This window comes from Bos javanicus, chromosome 2, assembly GCF_032452875.1.
Source record: "Bos javanicus breed banteng chromosome 2, ARS-OSU_banteng_1.0, whole genome shotgun sequence".
In the NCBI taxonomy this organism is placed as follows: Eukaryota; Metazoa; Chordata; class Mammalia; order Artiodactyla; family Bovidae; genus Bos; species Bos javanicus.
The window spans coordinates 84,513,116-84,532,319 of NC_083869.1; the positions used below are offsets into that span (position 1 = coordinate 84,513,116).

The 19,204-nt window shown below is 37.1% G+C and overlaps 1 protein-coding gene across 4 annotated transcripts in view; it reads right to left on the bottom strand.

The window, feature by feature from the left end:
* The window catches only part of DNAH7 (dynein axonemal heavy chain 7), a 252,750-nt gene that overhangs the window by 54,823 nt on the left and 178,723 nt on the right, over positions 1–19,204 (bottom strand). For all 4 annotated transcript variants that reach the window (XM_061440697.1, XM_061440686.1, XM_061440708.1 and 1 more), the window contains 3 exons: positions 12,761–12,915; positions 4,508–4,698; positions 308–441 (listed from right to left, as the gene is read on the bottom strand). In XM_061440697.1, coding sequence (XP_061296681.1) covers positions 308–441; positions 4,508–4,698; positions 12,761–12,915 — 480 coding nt within the window. The remainder of the gene's footprint in view (positions 1–307; positions 442–4,507; positions 4,699–12,760; positions 12,916–19,204) is intronic.

Consider the following 19,204-nt stretch of genomic DNA (forward strand, 5'->3'; position numbering starts at 1 on the left):
AGCTACATAATGAATACTAAAACTTCTGTGGTAAAACTTCGTGGAATAGTTGAAAATACATTGCCTTGACTTGCAGCAGGTCTTCTAATCCTTTCAGTGCCTGAGAACTTGTATGTAAAAATATACTCTGCAATGCAATTTTCCAAATTAACATACAGACTGTAATACCTTTTATTTTCCACTCAAGTCTTTTCATTCAATGCACTTATTAAATTTAACAACGTAGATCTTTAATATGTACTTTAATTGATTCTAAGTGATCTTGAAACAAGTTAAGAATAATTCTGTATTTTATAATATATAAAACCTTTTGTTTTCAGCTCCTTGTAATATTAAGGCTTGCTTTTCTTCTTCAAGATCTGGCCTTTCTCGTGCTACCACAATTCCCAAAAGCTGATCTTGCATCCCCTCAGAAGTGATCATGAAGTTTAACAGTGTCACCTGTAAATGAGAGTAAACAACAATTGCATCAATATTTCTGTTGAGAAAGCCTCTGCTTATATGCTTCAAATTCTAATCTTAAAGTTGACTCTAATATCATAGTAGTATACATGAAGGAGCTTCCATGATGGTTCAGCACTAAAGAATCCACCTGCAACGCAGGAGATGTGGGTTTAATTCCTGGGTTGGGAAGATCCCCTGGAGGAAGAAATGGCAATCCACTACTGTATGCTTGCCTGAAAAATCCCATGGACAGAGGAGCCTGGTGAGCTACAGCCCATAGGGTTGCACAGAGTCAGACATGACTGAGTGACTGAGCACAGTATATATGAAAGGTAAATTTGTGGAGACTGTGATTAAGGATATAGGCAAACTGGATTGTTGAATTAAAAACCTGCAAAAGTTTCTCATGGTCATAAATGTAATACTTCAGAGAGTTGTGTTTGGTGATCAGTTAATTGTTATTTCAAATTCGTCCAACTTCTGACAACCCATTAATCCTAAAATCAGTCAGAATCAGGCTGCAGGCCAACCTACATATTGGCTGGACCAGCTGATTTATGTTTTAAGGAGCCTTGTGGTGTCCAAAAGCAGAGGAGATAAGAGAAACAAACAGATATAAGAGAAAAAAGAACACAGTGATGACTTGTCATGAGTATATATTAGGTTTGCCAAAAAGTTCGTTTGGATTTTTCCTTAAGATGTTTCAGAAAAACCTAGGGGCTTCCCAGGTGGCTCACGGGAAAAGAACTGCCTATCAAGCAGGAGACCAGGGTTCAATCCATGGGTCTGGAAGATCCTCTGAAGAAAGAAATGGCAACTCATTCCAGTATTCTTGCCTGCGAAATCCCGTGGATGAAGGAGTCTGGTGGGCTACAGTCCATGGGGTCACAAAGTGTTGGACACAACTTAGTGACTAAACAACAACAGCAACCACAACATACTATAATATAATCATATCACAATATAGCACATTATATTGTATCATGTTACAATATGATACTCAGCCACTGTTATGAACAAAGGAATACACAGTTCACCAGCATCCCTCAGGATGCAGTCCGCTAACCCTGCTTCATCTCAGCATTTAATGGCTCTTACACACAGGTCTCTGCTGCCTGAGTCTTAAAGTTACCTCTCTCCTAAGTCTTTCCTATAAGTGGGAAAGTAATCATGCTTAGGTCTCTCTTTGTAAAAAGCAAAAAACAAATCATCCACACAATCTCCTTCAGCTCTTGAAGGATCTCTCTTTGTGCCTTCGTAACTATTAAATGCATAACTGAAAATGTTATTTGTATATTCTTTTGTTTCTGCCTCACTTCATTCCTTAGCCCTCTACAATCTGCTCTCATTCCTGCCTCAACATACCCATCAATACTCACAGCAATAAATTATAGCAACTTTCTAGCTCTGGTCACCAATGGATCCATAAACCAATAAACACCTGATCTTGGCTTAATTTGACCTCCCTTGTTCCCCTGCTTTTTTAAGCATCTATTGTGCAGTCTTCTGCCTTCACGTCTTGAATTAAGGTCTGCACCTGTGTCCTGAGCATCACTTTCCACTTCTCCCTTTCACATGCCTTTCAATGTACTTACCTTGAACTGACTGTGAAATCTCAGACACGCAGACTATAAACCATCTGCATATGCTTCAGCCCTGACTGCTGAGCTGGGAGAACTTGTGTTTTCCCACCTTCCTTGTAAGAGAATTATTTCCTCTTTGGAGACAGAGTAATTCTGTTTTTGTGAGAAATTTCCTACCTGCGAGCAGGAAGTGTAAAACAGCTCCTTGATGTACCCCTGTGAGGGTGACGCCCTCCTCCACACACAACCAGGCACCTTCTCCACGGTACTGTCTTCCAATTAAACCTCTCCCCCAGCTTGCCCCATGGCAGGCCTTGGATTCCACTAAGTGTGATTACATAGGCACTTGTAATCATACATTTATATGGAGTAATAAGCAACACTCCTTTAAATTGAGCGATTAAAAATGATTAAATGTTGTCATGCAACTCTCTACTGCTTCAGAATTTAGTCATGGAAAAATTACCATTAATGTTTCTAAGAGATTTTCCCTGTTAGGCTGAGAAACCAAGTATACAGATTACATTCGTTTCAATCCCCAAACCAGTGTCACAGTGCTCAGAGAAATGTCTGTTTGACAACTTTTACCTCAGACACAAGGAGGTATTCATTCATATCCCATTCATGTTAGATCTTTTGACATCAAGATTTTGCAAATCTAGCCATTTTGCTAACAAACATTTAAAACCATACAAATATGGCTTCAAATTTCATTTTCATTTAGATTCAAATGAATTATAGCAGCACAGTATCATCCCCTGGGTACTTTTGAAAGCAAAAGGTACATAAAAGATCCTAAAAATAAGATCAAGAGGAAGTATTTTAATTTGTAAATGAAAGCAAGTAACTGCCTCACTATGTTTTCTAATCCCTCTTTAATCAATCCCAGCAATTAAAAATAATGAAGCAATAAGACACTCTAGGGATCTCAAGGATTTCAATCATAAAATAGTTCCCTATCCACAGTGGTTTATGACTTCAACTATAACTAGTTATTACTGTACATAAATTGTTATTTATGTTATCTGTGATCTTTTCATAAATTTTACTGAAAAGTAAAAAAAGATATTCCATGTGATTTATTAAAAAAGCTTTTTGGTAATGCAGCTTCAGGATTTTATTTTCTTTTATGAGTCATTCTTTTCCACTTAAATTTGAAAGTTAAATAATAATTCTAATAGTTAACAATCGTACTACTATTAGTGGGTCTTATTATAAGCATTTTACATAGATTATTTAGTCTTCACATCACTCTATGAGCTAGACACTAATTATTCCCATTTTATAGATGAGGAAACTGAGGCACAGAGAGGTTAAACGACATAGCCAAAGCCACACCACTGGTAGGTGACAGAGCCGAGATTTGAATCAAGGAGGTCTAACTCCAGAATCCGTGCTCTTCACTACTAGCAGATGTTGCCTCTCCTAGTAGTACTTAACACAATTTTTAAGTGTTTGGATAACATATTTATTTTAATAATTAAAAACAGTGGCTAAGAATTTTCATATTTTAACACTGTGTTTTAAAAACTAAGCTCAAGGGTCACTCCACCTTCCCCCAGTCTTCCTGGCTTCCCTGAACGTCCAGTCTAAAGTGTGTTTCCAACTCTGAGTCACTCTATGCCTTTTTAGTCATAAAAAATGTCACTTGACATATACATTATTTACAGTGTAAGCCTCTTGAGAGCTTTTTACCTTTCATGTATTTTCACCTTTGAGAGCATGAATTACTTCATCTTCGTGTTTTCTCTGGCTCTATAGAGAGATGCCTATGTTAATTTAAATATTTCTAATAATGAACAGTGTTTGAATTCTCTGAATAAATCTCATCTCTATATATGTTTCTTTCAAAATCTGAATATTTCTTAACGTCCTCTCCTCTGGGCTTCTATAAATGAAAACTATCCTTCCCTCCCTCATTCATTCATTCTACAAAAATGTGTCAAACATCAAATGCCAACCCGGGCTAGGAACTGGGAATAATGAATGGAATAAGCTCCTGAAGCTTGGTTACAGTTCAACATCTCAAGTCATTTTAGTCACTGACTGTAATTTTAACTTTACTTTTTAAAGGAATGTTGAGTATTTTAAAAGTTCCTTAAAATCAGATAAAAGCAACCTTATTCTGAGAAAGAATGAAGCTCTGTTCCTGAATCCCCATTCTAAGAATTAGCATATTATCATTTATGGCAAAGAAAGAATGTGCATGTGTGTCATCTATTTTTAACAGTGAAAATCCAAGAATAATATTGATTGCAGAAATTAAATTATCATGGTCTTTTTTCACTGCATACTGAAGGCTCCTTTATTATTGACATGCACACACAAAAGCAACATTTGGAAATTATTATAGCAATTTCAGGAAATGCCAAACAAGGACAAAATCCATTTTACTTAGAAAGACCTGTTTTCCTCATGGCTCAGGAGGAAAATACAGACTTTCAAAAGCTGGTAAAGAAACATTTATTTTAGATACTGGCCTTTACTGAAGTTTCAGGAAGATAATGAGGATTTCTTAGCTTGGTAGTAATATAAAAGCGGAAGTCTGGTGAATATTCAATGGTAGAGTCCCCAAGTCGTATGCATGTACTTCCACCCTGCTTAAAGGTCTGTTTTAGTAGAAGAGGTTCCAGGATCGGATCCAGTTCTTCTCCCACATTTTCTAGCAACACTGGAATAAAATCAGAAAAAGATTTCATGTTATTTTAAATAGTGACTATAAACTTCCAACTCTCAAAATTCTTTCAGCCTTCTAAATTGCTGCTGTTTCTGGTTGCCCATAAAACTATTTTTGTCTTCTGAGTATAAAGAAGTGCGCCATACCATCATTAAAAAGTCCACAAATAACAAACGCTGGAGAGAGTGTGGAGAAAAGGGAACTCTCCTTTGCTGTTGGTGGGAATGTAAATTTGTGCGGCTACTATGGCAAACAGTATGCAGGTTCTCAAGCGATTAAAAATAGAGTTGCCATATGATCCTGCAAATTTGAAAAGATATATCCACCTCAATGTTCATTGCAGCTCTTCTATTTTTAAACCTGTTTTATTCAATATCACTGTACTCACAAACACTAGGCATCATGTTGGCCTTTTCTCGTCATCCTCACAACTTTGAAAAGCATCAAATATTATTACCCTAGTTTTACAGATGAGGAACCTGAAGCAAGGTGACTGTAATAAAGTTTTCATCTAGTGAATGACAAAAGCAGGAACTTGAACCAAGCAATCTGTCTCCTTACACAGCTCTCTTAACCACCATGTGATACTGCAAGCATTCAAAACTACATTCATGACTTCTATAATTTGATAGGTAAAAAATACAATCAAAATGTGTATTTTGGGCTTGATGCTTTAGGTGCTCTTTGCCTAACTATACTTTTTCTTCTAGAAACTGTATGCTAAAATATTTGCCTATTTTCCTGTCGTGTGGCATGTTTTCACCATTAGGTTTCGCTGCAAGTGATTAAAAAACCCCAAGTACTAGTGACACAGCAAGAAGGAATTTATCTCTCATGTAAAGGGGAGCCTGAGGTCATCTGTCCAGGACTGAAAGCACAGTGGGTTTAACTCTCAGAGATCCAAGTTCCTGCTATCTTGCTGCTTCACCATTTTTGGCATATGGCTTTATCTTTTGGGCCAAATTAGTCTTTCAAAGAAAATGCACATTGCAGCCATCAGAAAGAAAAAAAAAAGAAAGAAACAGAAAAGAAAGAAGCATCATTTAAGGGATTTTCTGGGAATCACAAATGGCACTTCTACTTACATTCACAGAAGTTAGGAAATTTATTCCTTTACTTTGAATAGAATGTGCCCAGGTAAACACAGGAGATGCTAATAGTAAGGAGGCAAGAATGATTATCAGGGAACAGTGGGCACCAAGTGTCACAATGTGCTAGCTTTTAAAACTTGATTTGTATTTTTTAATATTGTTTGTAGCAAACATCACCCCCAGTTTTCTGCTTGGTTTTAAATCTGTTTATATTTCTTTTTAAAAGTCAACTTTTTGCTGTAGAAATTTTCAAACTTTTTTCAGAGGTAAAAAGGATGGTATACTCTTGCCAATGTCACCCAATCCTGTTTCATCTATTCCTTATCTCACTCTGGATTATTTACAAACAAATCCCAGTCATCATAAAACTTCATCTGCAAATATTTGAGTAGGTGTCTCTGAAAGTTAAGGACTCTTATTTAAAAATTAATATATCTTAAAAATTATCAGTAATTCACAATTTCATCAAATATCAAGTCAGGGGATATGTTTACCCATTGTTTTAAAATACTTTGATTAGTGTTGGATTGCTAAATTGGGATACAAATAAATTCCATAAATTGTGATTGATATTCTCTAAGTTTTTTTAATACAATGTTTCTTGGCTTAAATTATAAATTGTAGAGTCAAATTTATTATTTTTTACCTTAAAAAATGTTTTTCTTAGAAAATATTTTCTTAGAAAGTTCTTTTCCAAAGACAATTGTTATTCCCTCAAGTTTTATTTTAGCATTTAGGTCTTCTCTTTTTGTCTTTCATATTTAACTCTTTAGTTCATCTGAAGCACATTTTGGTACAAGGTGAGACTATGATTTGATCAGTGAAAAAACAATGCCTTACTCAAGTCTTTCGTTGTTTTGTGTGTGTGTGAAATTTTGTTATTTCTTTACTCTGCATGTTAATGTCATCCTAGGTTTTTGTTTCATATGTGCGGTGTGCTAAGTCACTTGGTTGTGACCCCATGGACTGTAGCCCGCCAGGCTCCTCTGTCCATGGGGATTCTCCAGGCAAGAATACTGGAATGGACAGCCATTTCCTTCTCCTGGGGATCCTCCCGACTCAGGTCAAACTCAAGTCTACCGCATTGCAGGCGGATTCTTTACCACTGAGCCACTGTAACTGACGTCGTTTTTGTGTTTTTTTTTTTTTTAATGAATTATCTACAATATAGTATTCCCTGCTGGCTCAGATGGTAAAGAATCTGCCTGCAGTGTGGGAGACCTGGATTCAATCCTGGGTCAGGATAGATCCCTTGAAGGAGGGAATGGCAACCCACTCCAGTATTCTTGCCTGGAGAATCCCATGGACAGAAGAGCCTGGCGAGCTACAGTCCATGGGGTCGCAAAGAATTGGACATGACTGAGCTACTAACACTACACTACAATCTACATTATCCTATGCGAGATTTCAAATTAGTAGGAAAAAAGTTGCATACTGTGTTCAGCTATGCAGCATATTACATTCAAAGTTGATTAAGCAATTAGTGGGCACTTACTGACTACCCTCAAAGAGCTGGTGTTGAGAAACAACTATATACAAAACACTAAAGTCAGTTGTAGAAATCTGCAAATGTTTTAATCTTGGCACTTGATTGAACAGCTTGAGAGAGATGTCATAGAAAGAGATGTTTGAACTGCATATTAAATTTGAAGGAATTCACCAAAATTATGGAAGAGTACAGATGAAAGCTAAGAGATGTGAAAATATGTCATTTGTTACATGTACTGCCAGCTGCCATGTATTCCCATCTAACCCTCATCCCATGCATAATCTCTGTATCTCTCTTTAAACAAATAAGCTCAAAGACAGCAGAGGCCAAGTCTGTATTTTCATGCTGTGTTTTCAGTGGCACATGCCAGCTGCAAAATAAATATTTGTAAGATGAATGGATGAACAAAGAAATGAGAAAATGAAACAAACACTGAACCAGAAGTAGTTCTGCCCAAGGAAGGCTCAAATAACGATAAGTTTTGCTCTAAATGCAAAGAATTTTTTTCACAGAGTTAATGCAAAGCCATTAAAAGCTCCTCTAAAACTGATTTCTTTTTTAAAAAATTAAAAAGTATTCTTTTATTTTTCCAGCTTTATTGAAGTGTGAACTGGTTAACTTATCAGAATATTAACATGAATAACATTCTACACACACCTTGACCACTGGTGTAGCTAATACAGATGTACCTTTATTTTCTAGAACATTGGCTTTCAAACTTTTTATTTAAGCAGCAGGATACTTTTTTCAAAGAGGATTCTATCTTAAAGCTCAATATAAACAACAAAAAAGGGAGGTCTGCAGAGGCAGGTGGGTGAAGGCAAAACCTCTGCCTTCTCTACCCAGCCCACCTGGCAGGGATCAGAAGTCACTTTCCTGGAATAGGTCAAAACTTAAAGAGAACTTCTTAAATGGAAGAATCTTTAGTTGGTTCTGTTTTAAAATTATAATAGTAACTGATTCTTTTCCTTGAAGGCTAAATATAAAAACAGTTATAAAATCTGCCATCTGTTTCTCTTTCTATAATAGATTTAAAACTTTTCATTTCTCCCTGATGATTAATGGTAGAAGGCATTGTGAATAATCATCATCCATTTTTAAAGTATTTCATTCCAAAAAGTAGGTTAAAGCAACTGTGAGTGACACAGAAAGCACTGGACAAAGGCAGAAGATTTGGAGACTAGTTTTAAAACTTCCCTTACCTGAAGACACAGTCTTAGTTAAACCACATAACTAACATCCTCTGTCATCTTACTTACCTTGTTAATAAAATGTAGTGGTTATTAGAATTACGAGGTGGCAAGAATACACAGAAGAACTGTACAAAAAAGATCTTCATGACTAAGATAATCACGATGGTATGATCACTCACCTAGAGCCAGACACCCTGGAATGTGAAGTCAAGTGGGCCTTAGAAAGCATCACTACGAAAAAAGCTAGTGGAGGTGATGGAATTCCAGTTGAGCTATTTCAAATCCTGAAAGATGATGCTGTGAAAGTGCTGCCCTCAATATGCCAGCAAATTTGGAAAACTCAGCAGTGGCCACAGGACTGGAAAAGGTCAGTTTTCATTCCAATCCCAAAGAAAGGTAATGCCAAAGAATGCTCAAACTACTGCACAATTGCACTCATCTCACACGCCAGTAAAGTAATGCTCAAAATTCTCCAAGCCAGGCTTCAGCAATACGTGAACCATGAACTGGCAGATGTTCAAGCTGGATTTAGAAAAGGCAGAGGAACCAGAGATCAAATTGCCAACATCCGCTGGATCATGGAAAAAGCAAGAGAGTTCCAGAAAAACATCTGTTTCTGCTTTATTGATTATGCCAAAGCCTTTGACTGTATGGATCACAATACACTGTGGAAAATTCTGAAGGAGATGGGAATACCAAATCACCTGACCTGCCTCTTGAGAAATCTGTATGCAGGTCAGGAAGCAACAGTTAGAATTGGACATGGAACAACAAACTGGTTCCAAATAGGAAAAGGAGTACGTCAAGGCTGTATATTGTCACCCTGCTTATTTAACTTATATGCAGAGTACATCATGAGAAATGCTGGGCTGAAAGAAGCACAAGCTGGAATCAAGATTGCTAAGAGAAACATCAATAACCTCAGATATGCAGATGACACCACCCTTATGGCAGAAAGTGAAGAGGAACTAAAAAGCCTCTTGATGAAAGTGAAAAAGAAGAGTGAAAGTGTTGGCTTAAAGCTCAACATTCAGAAAACTAAGATCATGGCATCCGGTTCCATCACTTCATGGGAAATAAATGGGGAGACAGTGGAAACAGTGTCAGAGTTTATTTTTGGGGGCTCCAAAATCATTGCAGATGGTGATTGCAGCCATGAAATTAAAAGACGCTTACTCTTTGGAAGGAAAGTTATGACCAACCTAGATAGCATATTCAAAAGCAGAGACATTACTTTGCCAACAAAGGTCCGTCTAGTCAAGGCTATGATTTTTCTAGTGGTCATGTATGAATGTGAGAGTTGGTCTGTGAAGAAAGCTGAGAGCCGAAGAATTGATGCTTTTGAACTGTGGTGTTGGAGAAGACTGTTGAGAGTCCCTTGGACTGCAAGGAGATCCAACCAGTCCATTCTAAAGGAGATCAGTCCTGGGTATTCTTTGGAAGGAATGATGCTAAAGCTGAAACTCCAGTACTTTGGCCACCTTATGCAAAGAGTTGACTCACTGGAAAAGACTCTGATGCTGGGAGGAATTGGGGGCAGGAGGAGAAGGGGACGACAGAGGATGAGATGGCTGGATGGCATCACTGACTCGATGGACATGAGTTTGAATGAACTCCGGGAGTTGGTGATGGACAGGGAGGCCTGGCGTGCTGCGATTCATGGGGTCACAAAGAGTCGGACACGACTGAACTGACGGATTAGGATTACAATTAGATTTTAGACTTTTGTGGTCACAACTCCAAGTAAGAAATACATTTTAAATCTTGATCTACTATACACATGTGCATATAAAACTTTAAAAATTTCATGAAATAATGCTTACTCTATGCTATATAGCTTAATATGTTTTACTCCACTGCATTTCGTTTACAAATGCTGGTCTTGACCCACTATGTTGGTTCTCTCTCCTACAGTTGTGACCCATAGTTTAAGAAACAGTGGACAGATTGTCTGTATGGCCTTTCTCATTATACAAACTATATTATATGTAACTATGTATGATTTTAATGTAATTAAGAGATAATATATGAAAAAGTTGGCTTAAAACTCAACACTCAAAAAACTAAGATCATGGCATCTGGTCCCATCACTTTATGATAAATAGATGAGCAAACAATGACAAACTTCATTTTCTTGGGCTCCAAAATCAGTGCGGCTGGTGACTGTATCCATGAGGTTAAAAGACGCTTGATCCTTGGAAGAAAAGCTATGACAAACCTATTAGAAAGCAGAGATGTTACTTTGCCAACAAAGGTCCATCTAGTCAAAGCTATGGTGTTTCCAGTAGTCATGTATGGATGTGAGAGTTGGACCATAAAGAAGGCTGAGCACCAAAGAATTGATGCTTTTGAACTGTGGTACTGGAGAAGACTCTTGAGAATCCCTTGGACTGCAAGGAGATCCAACCAGTCCATCCTAAAGGAAATCAGTCCTGAATATGCATTGGAAGGACTGATGCTGAAGCTGAAGCTCAACTTCAATACTCTGGCCGCCTGATGCAAAGAACTAACTCACTGGAAAAGACCCTGAAGCTGGGAAACATTGAAGGCAGGAGGAGGAGACAACAGAGGATGAGATGGTTGGAAGGTATCATGGACTCGATGGATGTGAGTTTGAGCAAGCTTCAGAAGTTGGTGAAGGACAGGGAAGCCTGGCGTGCTGCAGTCCATGGGCTCGCATAGAGTTGGACATGACTAAGGACTAAAATGAACTGAACTGATACATAAACCACATAATAAATCCCAAACAAAAAAACTAATATAAGTTGATTTTATCAGACACTGTCATAAGTACCCAAATTACAGTAACTCATTTCTTCCTTGCACAAAATATAAATGGGGAAATTGAGTCTCAGAAAGGTGACTGAACCAAGTTCTGAGTAAAAGAGGCAGGTACTCTGATTCCAGAGCCAGTGCACAATGGTCCTAACAAGGGTTAGTGAAGTATGCTCAATTTATACTTTTATAACAGATATATTGTCTGATCCTGCCCATTAAACAAGCAAAATATCTGATACAGAGATCAGGTTGTCTCTTTTTTGGTAACTCCATATCATTATACTATAAGAACACCAGTCAGATGAATGAAATACTACTTGTGTAAGTGTTTGTGTGTGTCCATATATATAAACACAACATTTTATAGGTAGACTTAGATTTTTTCATCTCATTCTTATCCAAACCAAGCCTAAAATTGCAATTAATATATTGCAAAAATAAATTAATATAATGCAAAAATAAACTGTCAGTAAGTCTATTTGGTATATCTGTTTTTATTCTTTCCATCTGTCACTGGTTCTATTACAACTGGGATTTGCTTAACTTGTCCTAGGGCTAAACATGTTGTCTTTTCCTAATGTTGACAATTTACTTGGTCAAGTAAATAGTCAAAATTTGATAGACAATATGGAGTCAAAATGTGACTAATAACCCCAACGTACTCAAATCATAAGTACTTTGGTTTACATAGACAAGTGTGGCCTGTGTTTAGAATTTCATTGAAAAATTCTTGGCATGTTTTTAATTTCTCCATTGTAAATGACAAGTCAGACACATAAAATGCATACCCACTTCTCTGCCACTTTTGTAGGATAAGTAGAGAGAAGAATAAAGAAATATTTGGACTAATGTGTTAAAATATTTTTGGCATATCAGGTGGCCCTTTTCGTTGTAGAAGTAGAGCTATCATGAGAACTAAGGAAGGGCAAACAACAGACAAAAATTACAACAGCTAAATTAGCTATACTAGAAATCAGCTAATTTAAATTAGAAGACGCATCCCAAATGAATCTTGAGAAAAGAAAAGCATCCTAACTTGTTAGAGCTATAATCTCTAAAGTTCTCACTTGATTCATTATCAATAAATAATGAAAGATATTAACAAAGTAATCATTTAAGATGAGCCTGATTCAAATACCTTAAAAAAAAAAACCCTATGCCATTTTGGGTTTAACTGTGCCCTTTCCTGGAGAAGGCAATGGCATCCCACTCCAGTACTTTTGCCTGGAAAATCCCATGGATGGAGGAGCCTGGTGGGCTGCAGTCCATGGGGTCGCTAGAGTCGGACACGACTGAGCGACTTCACTTTCACTTTTCACTTTCATGCATTGAAGAAGAAAATGGCAAACCACTCCAGTGTTCTTGCCTGGAGAATCCCAGGGACGGGGGAGCCTGGTGGGCTGCCGTCTCTGGGGTCGCACAGAGCCGGACACAACTGAAGCGACTTAGCAGCAGTGCCCTTTCCAGATATTTCTGTAATTCATGCTTATTGTTCAACTACATACCAGGGGTACCAAATTGGATGCAGTTTTCCAAAGTTCTGACATAGTCAGGGTCACTTAATTTAATTAGGTGAAGACTATTGGTTTTTTCCATGTTCTTGATCCATTTATTAGCCTGACCTTGAGGATCTATCATCAGAGGCCACCTTCTTGCATTCCTGAAAGGGAAAGGAAGACAATGCTGGTCAAGTCACAATTTGTCTCTATTTAAAGATGCATGTATCACTTTCTTACAGTTTATACTTTACAGTGTTATTTTATTTTGTAACTTGTTTTGAGAAACTGTGGTTCTTGAAGCAGAGACATTTAAATTGAACAGGCTACTAGAATGACAACTATAAAAGCCATCTGGCAAACTTAACACAAGTTCTTTTACTCCTTTTGGAAAATAACAATTTCTTAAATGTTAAAGGATATTTTTGAAAATGTTTGCTGTTCTTGCTACTTAAATCACAATGATAACCGTCAAGAGGACCAGAAATCAGGAAACTCCAATTCTTCACTAGGCCCTGCTGTTTATTACTCCTGTGACCTTGGGCAAGCCACTTCATTTCTTCATCTTCTATCTGCCAGCATTTGTACAAGAGGGAAAGAGAAAAGATGGAGACATCATATCTCTTTGAAATTTAGACCATTAAAGATATAATGATCTAAAAAATAAAGATGTGAAGCAAAATTTTGTATCATCTAATCTTCATAATGACAATCAACCCTTAAGTGTTAACACAATTGTGACCCCGTAACTTCCAGCACTTGTAAACTTAATGTCACATTTGTATTGGGTAGGTCAAAAATTCATTCGAGTTCTTCATAAGATCTTATGGAAACACCCAAGTGATTTTTTTTTTTTTTTTGCCAATCCAATAGTTCACTACATACTTGCCCAGAGAGTGTGAGCTTCTTATGGACTGAAATATATTCTATGAAAGTCAAGGTTTGCCCCATGAGAGAGCTCATACTTATTGCTTTATTCTCACTCATATCTCCTTTTTTGGGATAAGAACAAGAGCAGCGAACCACCACAAGGCACCCAGTTTACAGTTCAGGGTGTTGTTGGGTCACAAAGAGTTAACCAGTTTCAGCCATCTGGACATAGTATCCAACCACATAGCTTTCTGCTTTCTGTGAAACGTAAACAGCATTAAGATAACCATTCTTTTTCTTTTTCTTAGAAGTTTCAATAAACACGAGTTGTCACTTTGGCCAGTTTCCCTAAAGATACTCTTTAGGGAAGAGTACTCTTCCATAAGTTAGCACAGCAAATTCATGCAGAGCATCAGAAGAGCAGGAGGAGGAAATAAAAGGTGACTGGGACAAAAGAAAAAAAAAGCTTGGGGTGAACCAGAATAATATATTCATTTCCATCTCATTATAATACAAACTTAGAATTTCATTGGATAATTTGTCCCAAATGGAAGTAACCACAGTTCTCCAATATTAGCATTATATAATGTATTAATCTGCCTGGGCAGCCATAACAAACTGCCACAGACTGTCTTAACAGAAACTTAGTTTCTAACATCTCTGGAGGCTGGAAGCTCAAGATCAAGGTGCTAGCAGAGGTCTCTGTCCTTGGTTTGCAGAAAACACAGACCTCTTGCTGTGTCTCAGGTGGCCTTTGCTCTGCACGTATGTCCACGGTATCTCTCCTTCTTCTTAGGAGGACACCATTCTCACTGGAAAAGGGTTCTGCACTTATGACCTTATTTAACCTTAACTATCACCTTGAAGGCCCTATCTCCAGATATAATAACACAGTGGATTATATCTTCAACATATGGTTTCGTAGTGGGTGAGGGGACAGAACTCATGTTATAATATTAATTACATTGAGGAAGAAATGAGACCAAAAGAATAGTGCAATATCTTAGATGCAACAAACTAATAAAAAGGGGATCCTATCCATAAGAAACTAAAGGAAGTGAGAGGGAAATTAGAAACAAAACTTACATCTAAGAGTTCATTCTGTTACACACTTTAGAAATATATTTAAGGTTGGAGGATTATGTGAGCGTTAGACAGCATTTATGCTTCCCTAAAGAAACTAAAATGACTCACTCTTCCTTCTGTTGCTTCCACATTTTTTTAGGTACAATACCATGTTCATGCTGTTTCTTTGTCCAAAATGTACCTTTTCCCATCCTCTCATGTTCAAGTACTACCTACATTTCATGGCAAACTCAAATGCTATCAGTCCACAAAGCCTGTCTTGATATCTTTTGTCATGCAACTTCTTTAGCCATTCATCCATATTACATTTATGTACTTCCATATAATGATATTTTATTATGGTAATTCTATAATTTATTAGCTGCATCACTCAACTAAATTATATATCCTGAGGGAGGAACCATGCTGACTCTTTTTATCCTCTTTTCCTAAATCACATAAAATTTGCATGTGATAATCCACTGAAGTGGCAACAGCCAAAAAAAAAAAAAAAATCTGATAAAGACCATACAAGTTAACACATTCTAAAAATGAACAGTTTATAAGAGATTACACCTCAATGAAGAATACTGGTCCAAAGAACACCATCTCAAAATCAGAAGAAAGGACTTCTGGTGTTGACCAAACCTGGCGAAGTTCATTAGAGCCTGTATCTGTCACTGATTACACTGAAGACAGTAGGACAAAATACAAAAATCAACTATTTGCAGATTCTAAAAAGTAAGTAATAAGAAGTGAACGGAAGAAAAGTTAAAGCTTGAGGAATGACCGATAAGGGAGTGGTGACCTTCTTGTACATGTGTGCGTGCATGTGTGTGTTTTCTGTCTTCTGGTTTTGATCTGAGAATAGGCCTAATGCAGGGATCCGTGCAGCAGGCACAGGTAGCAGAAACTCAAAACAGAAGACTGAGAAAATAATCACGCGTGAGCCAGAGAGCACTGAGGGGATCTCTCTGTTCTCTCTCCCCTGCCCGCAGGTCAGCCCTGCCACATTACAGCATTACCACAGCAGAGCGCTCGTGACGCAGTCACCTAAAACACTGAGTGAAAATCTCTCTCTCTGGATAGAAGAGCTGGAAAAGGGGACCTCTGTTGTGCCTAGAGTCTGAGGGGTGTCATAACCTGTTCATGCTGCTATTACAGGATTCAATCCAAAATTACTCAATATACAAAGCACCAGAATGTGACTAATTCTCAAACACCCGTGGCAGATTCATGTTGATGTATGGCAAAACCAATACAATATTGTAAAGTAACTAGCCTCCAGTTAAAATAAATAAATTTATATTAAAAAAAAGGAATAAAGGAAAGCAACGATAAATTTGACTTCAAAAAAGAACCCTTTAAAGCAGTTATTATAACAACACTTCATTTGGTAAAGGTGAGTACTTTTAAAAACAAATGGAAAGAGGTATTCTAGCAGATAAATAGAAAGTATGACAAGATCAAATGAAAATTTTAGAACTGAAAAGGAAAATATCTGAAATAAAAATTTCACTGTAAGAACTCAATAGTAGACAATCAGTGAACTTGATGACTTATGAATAAAAATTACCCTATTTGAATAATAAAAAGGATAGTAAAAAAAGAAATAGAGTCTCAAAGACTTGTGAGAAAATATTAAAAGGTTTAATGTTCATGTCATTTGGGCTAGAAAGAAGAAACAGATTGGTGTGGAAAACATATTTTAAAAAACTGTTGAAACTTGCCTAAATTCAGTGAAACACGTAAATTCACAGCTTCACAAAACTCAATTCTGAAAAGGATAAACTAAAAAACCAAAAAACCCCCACCCACACCCAGCCTCATTATAATCAAACTGCTGAGAACCAAAGATTTGAAAAAAATATATTTTTAAAGCATCAGAGAGTAATGATATATTACATTTAGATGTCAATTATTCAAAAGACTGCAGATTTTATATCAGAAATCATGGAACAAGAACACAGTAAAACATATTTAAAGTGTTGAAAGAAAAGAACGGTCAACCCAGCATTCCATGTCCACCGAAAATATCCTTTAAGAATAAAGGCAAAATGAAGATGTTCTCAAAATTATGGGCCAGCAGATCTACTCTAAACAGATGCTAATGCTAAAGTTCTTCACCCTTAGGGGAAATGATGCTACAGTGAATTTTAGAAATAAATGAGGAGCAAAAATGGTAAATAGAACAGGCTATTTCCCCCTCTTAAGTTCTTTCAAATGTATATGAATACTGAGGCAAAACACTGAGTGTGTGTGGACGGGCAGAGTTTCAATGCATGTAACACATATGACTGCTACTAAGTTGCTTCAGTCGTGTCTGATTCTGTGCGACCCCAGAGACGACAGCACACCAGGCTTCCCCGTCCCTGGGATTCTCCAGGCAAGAACACTGGAGTGGGTTGCCATTTCCTTCTCCAATGCATGAAAGTGAAAAGTGAAAGTGAAGTCGCTCAGTCGTGTCCGACTCTAGCGACCCCGTGGACTGCAGCCTACCAGGCTCCTCCATCCATGGGATTTTCCAGGCAAAAGTACTGGAGTGGGGTGCCATTGCCTTCTCCAATACTTATGACTACAATAGCATAATCAGGGGAGGGTGGAGGGGACTTGTACAGTTACAAGGCTTCTACGTTTTAACCGAAATGGTATAACATCTCTAGATAGATTGTGAAAATTTGTACTGAAAAATAATGCAAAGTATTATAGTTAAAAATTGATTAATTAAAATGGGATACTAAAAATGGTGGATCATTCAAATATTCTAAAATAACAAGAAATGGGGAAGAGGGCAACAAAAAATCAGATGTAAAAACAGAAAAATAATAATCTGTTACATCTAATTTCAATGATATCAACCACACCATGGTTGGATGGCATCATCAACTCAATGGACATGAGTTTGAGAAAACTCTGAGAGATAGTGAAGGACAGGGAAGCCTGGCATGCTGCAGTCCATGGGGTCACAAACAGTCAGACACGACTTAGTGACTGAACAACATGATGATATATGTAGTCTGCATGGAAGGAAGGAATTTAGATATATAGCAGTGGTGCATTTCAAAGGATTTTGCTGTTTTCCTCTTTACACACACACACATACATACACAAAATTAGATCAAAACAGACAAATAAAGGTGGGTGTTCTTCTCAGTTATTATTGCTGCTGAAATAAACCTAATTTATCTGACTCCTGTAGAAATTAAAACTTAAAGACATTTTTTAGAAGCAGAGTTATATTGGATATAGGTATGACCTACTCACCAAACTGCTAAATAATCCCAATACTTTCCCTGTGAAACATTCAGATATTATCCAACTACATTCAGTGTTATCACTAGTCCTTGAAATTCTGATCAGCCAAGGACCTTCAAGTGTCAGTAGCTCTAAAAGTTAAGTATGTTCTAACTTGTCCAAATTTTATATATTCTTCCAGTTTCCTAAATTATTGACTCCTCCTTCAGCTGAGATAGTATGTGAAAAGTATCTAACACAAAATCAGGTCTTTAGTAAGTGCTCTGTATTAGATACTATTATCAAGTAAGTATCTCTGGGGAAGGAAGAAGACACTGACAAGGAACACTTATCTGACACTTCAAAATGATCAAGCATGCGCACTCACTCCCTCAGTTGTGTCCGAATCTTTGTGACCCTTTTTGGGCTGTAGCCCGCCAGGCTCTTTTGTCCAAGAAATTTTCCAGGCAAGAATTCTGGAGCCTATTGTCATTTCCTACTACAGGAAATCTTCCCAGTCAGGGATAAAAACCTGTATCTCCTACACTGGCAGATGGATTCTTTACCGTTGAGTCACTTGGGAGACCCTCAAAATGATCACCTTAACCTATTTCCTGAAACCTCTCAGTAAAAGATTACCAAAATCATTGACAAAAAAAACCAAGAATGAAAAATGTTACTATTTCCTTCTTAGTAAGGTTTCTACCATTACTTCTTGCTAAGAATACAACACTTTTACAAACAAATAGCAAACACGTAGGGGTTATGGCTCATTAAAACTATTTTTCTACTTCCTGAAATGGGAGTTCATCTTGAAAAATAATCACTGAAAGATTTGGAATCTTAAAAGTGGAAATACTCATCAACAGTTCCAGTATTATTGAAATATGACTGGACCTAAAAGAAAGGGTAGTTATTTGCTGGAAACTAACAAGTGTATTATTCTCCACTGAATAGATAACAGTTATAGGAATAGGTTTAGATGTCCTACTAGGTAGAACAAAGGAATGTAAATCACAAACCAAAATAATAAATGCATAACTACTACTACATGGGACATTATCAATTATTTTCACAACCGTTTGAGAAGAGCAAAGGTTTTTTCTGAGAGGGAAACAGCATGTTGTTACAAGTGGCAGGATTTCATCTTTTTTGTGGCTGAGTAGTATTTCCTGGGAAAGTTTAGTCCTTTTACAATAATCCAGTAAATAAATGCTATAAAAATCCATACGTCAGGATCATTTGCTGAACAGTTAAGAAATTTGTTCACTATAATTTTAATTT